Source organism: Tupaia chinensis, unplaced genomic scaffold (assembly GCF_000334495.1).
Source record: "Tupaia chinensis unplaced genomic scaffold, TupChi_1.0 Scaffold000050_1, whole genome shotgun sequence".
In the NCBI taxonomy this organism is placed as follows: domain Eukaryota; kingdom Metazoa; phylum Chordata; class Mammalia; order Scandentia; family Tupaiidae; genus Tupaia; species Tupaia belangeri.
Window position 1 is genome coordinate 3,000,892 of NW_006159508.1, and position 3,243 is coordinate 3,004,134.

The 3,243-nt window shown below is 46.1% G+C and overlaps 1 protein-coding gene across 1 annotated transcript in view; it reads right to left on the reverse strand.

The window, feature by feature from the left end:
- Window positions 1-3,115, reverse strand: part of COX7A2L (cytochrome c oxidase subunit 7A2 like) — a 16,386-nt gene extending 13,271 nt beyond the window's left edge. Inside the window, exon 1 of the mRNA XM_006141311.3 lies at window positions 2,961-3,115. Within this exon, the coding sequence (XP_006141373.1) occupies window positions 2,961-3,032 (72 nt within the window). The 5' untranslated portion in view covers window positions 3,033-3,115. The remainder of the gene's footprint in view (window positions 1-2,960) is intronic.
- Between the last annotated feature and the right edge of the window lie 128 nt (window positions 3,116-3,243).

The window sequence follows — 3,243 nt, forward strand, 5'->3', positions numbered from 1 at the left end:
TTTCGAGGACTGGCTTCCGTGCACGTGGACAATGATCTGATTGGCTAGGGGCCCTTTATAAGGCCCCGGGGAAAGGGAAAGGGGGAAGAACTTCTGTATTCAGAGCCTGGGGAAATAAAGTGCTGAAGAGAAGACCGTCTCCGGAGTCGTCTGTTGCGCGGCAGAAATGGCCATTTTCCCACATAATTTTTTTTTTAAATCACACTACTACTGACAATTCCTTCCTTATAGCTCATTTGTTAAATAATTTTTTTATTTTACTTTATTTATTCATTTATTTATTTCAAATTAGAACAGAGAGAGACACAGACAGAGACACAGAAGGAAAGTGAGAAAGCAAGCCACTAGGTCCAGGATGGCCATGGGGGAGTGTCCAGTGCCTTAACCACCATGCCACCTGCTGGCTCCATCATAACTCATTATTAATTTAGTTTCACTGAGGGGCCAGCAGGCAGCATGGTAGTAAAGGGCACTGTACTCCCACATGGCAGAACACAGTTAAGAGTCCTGGATCTGGTGGCTTGCTTTCTCGCTTTCCCTCTCTCTCCTTTCCTCTCCTCTGTCCCTCTCTGGTCAAATTAAAATAAGTAAGTAAATAATTTAAATTTTAAAAAAGCAGTTTCATTGATAGCACAGTGATTTCTTTTCTAATCCTGTCACAGGCCAACTAAGTCTGGCTGCTGCCTCTCTCAGTCAATGAAAGAGGCAGAGGCTGGAGAAGGGAGTTTATTTCTGTTACAAGGAGATAGCAAGCACCACCAAACTTGTTTCAGAAAGCTCAACCATGTTCTTAGAATTTACAGATACAAGATAAAAGTACTATGCAAATCATTCCTGAGTACAATCAGGGTCAATTGCTTTCCCCTGATTATTTATCCTAATTCCTTCAAATATCCATTTCGGGAGCCAGCAGGTGGCTGGAATCCCACATGGCTGACCATGGTTCGAGTCCTGAAGCTGGTGGCTTGCTTTCTCATTTTCCCTCTCTGTCTCCTCTCTCTCTGGTCAAATTAAAAATATCAAAAAATAAATAAAATAAATAATTCTTCAGAAAACCATTTCTGGTTTCTAATCTGACCACACATGAAACAGACCTCCCTACCACTCACCATTAGGTCAGACTGTTCTCACTGAGAGGCCTGCCTTAATTTCAAAATGGCTACAGTCCTGTTAAACCTTAAACTGGCCTGCTTCATTCCAGACTGCTCATTTAACCAATATTTCTACTTCATCTTCCCTTTGTGTTTCTATAATCTACAATAGTTACGGTTTCAGCTTTCTTCCCTATATTACAGGGCTTCAAAAAGTTCACGGAAAATATGTATTTTGAAAATAAACCACACCCGGGGACCAGCAGACAGTCTAATGGTTATTCACTGGACTCCTACGCAGTTGACCCCAGTAGAGTTCAGGACTTGGTGGCTTAAAACTCATACAGAGTGCGTGTGTGCACAAGTGCCCAAAATCCCAAGGGGAGACTGGAAGAGAAGGGATTGAGGCATGGCCATAACCTCTGGGGGATGATTTCTCACTTTCTGTCTCTGTCTCTCCAGTGAGTGCACGTACTCTATAGCAAAGCCTCTCTAAAGAAGAAGAAAATAAACCACGCCTGAATTTCAAATTTTTTTGCATCAAAATAAATTCATACTTTAATTCCACTTTTCCATAAATATGAAGTTCTTTAGTAGAGAACACACATACACCACCATCACCACCCTCCCTGTGACCCCACCACGAATTCCATTACCACTTATATCCTAAAGACACCCAGTTCTATTAAACTCCATATTCATAAATCCAGGTGCCACCAGACATGATATATTATCATGAGGCTTAGCTGCCATTATCTTTAAATTCTTTCTCCCAATCTTCATTCCACAAAAAAAAAGCTTGCTCTTTTTGATCTCTTCACTCTCGTAAACAGAGCCACTCTACTAGACTGAATCGCTCCTAAACATCCTCCCGCTGGGCAAACTGCAGTGTTCAACAGTAAAAGGAGGAAGTAGTAACGATAATAAGCTACCCTTTCCACTCCCGCGGCCCTTACTATTCCAGTCAAGTTTTCCAACTGCCTATCTCATCAATCCTTCCCCCTCTGCTCAATGAAAATGAGGAACTGACGTCAGCTCACTCAGCTTCCGGGGGGAAACGTTACCACTTACCCAGAACTGACCACAGCCAAAACTGCTAGTCCCTTGGCAACTCCTGTATTAAAGCGACACGGATGAATCTGAACTCACAACAAACTAGTTCATACAGCAAAAGTGGTAAAAGCCAGGATTTGAGCCCAAATCTGTCTGGGACTCTAAAATCCTTCATTTTTACACCACTGAGGCTGGAGACTGAAACGCCAACCGGCAGCATCTGGAATGAAAATACGTTTAAAATGCCCAAATAACATCGGTGCACTTTACAGTGGTAAGGTGTAACCCTGTCCTACGTGATTTACCAGTCCTTCCCCACCAGACATTTGAAAGAACCCGTTAAATCTCCCAATCCAAATCATTCATTCCCGCCCACTCCATGGCTCCCTTGGGTGCCGTCTGCCTGCTCTCCAGCTTCGTGCTTGGGTGAGTCTGCCTTTCGGCTGTGGCAGGGGGTGACAAAGGGAAGTCAGAGAATCTTCTTTCTCTCCTCAAAGAGCGAAAGGCCCGAACTCTGGACTCAGGTGAGCCACAAACACGGCCACGGCTATCCCTCTTGAAACAAGCAACGACAGCGGGGGTCACCTTGACCTCTGCAGAGTGACAAACTACCGCGGTAGGCCAGTACTCCCAGAAGAGCGGCCACGTAAAGAGGGGCTCAAAGGCCACGGTGAACTCAAGGGGCCAAGCGCCGAAGGAGCGGGACAAATCGAACCGAACCGCGAAGAGAACCACTCCAAGATCTAATCCCAGAACTGCCTGGCGACGAGGCTTAAGACGCGGTTCCTGTCCGAACCAGCGTGGCGTGACCCGTACCTGCGGACTATAGGCGTCCGAAGCCCATGCTCCCGCCAACTTCTGCGTGAACCCACTAAACTTGTAGTACATGATGCCTGGAGCCCGGCTTCCCACAGCCACTACCTAAGCGACCGCCCCAGAGAAGGACCCCACCTCCCAGGCCGTCGTCTCACGACTCCGTGCAAGGACCCAGCGCCAGGGGACAGGCTGCCCGGAGACTGCCTAACTTAAAACATGGTCTGCTAAGCCACGTTAGGGAAACAGAAGTCGGATTCTTGGGACTATGAAAGGCAAAAACAGC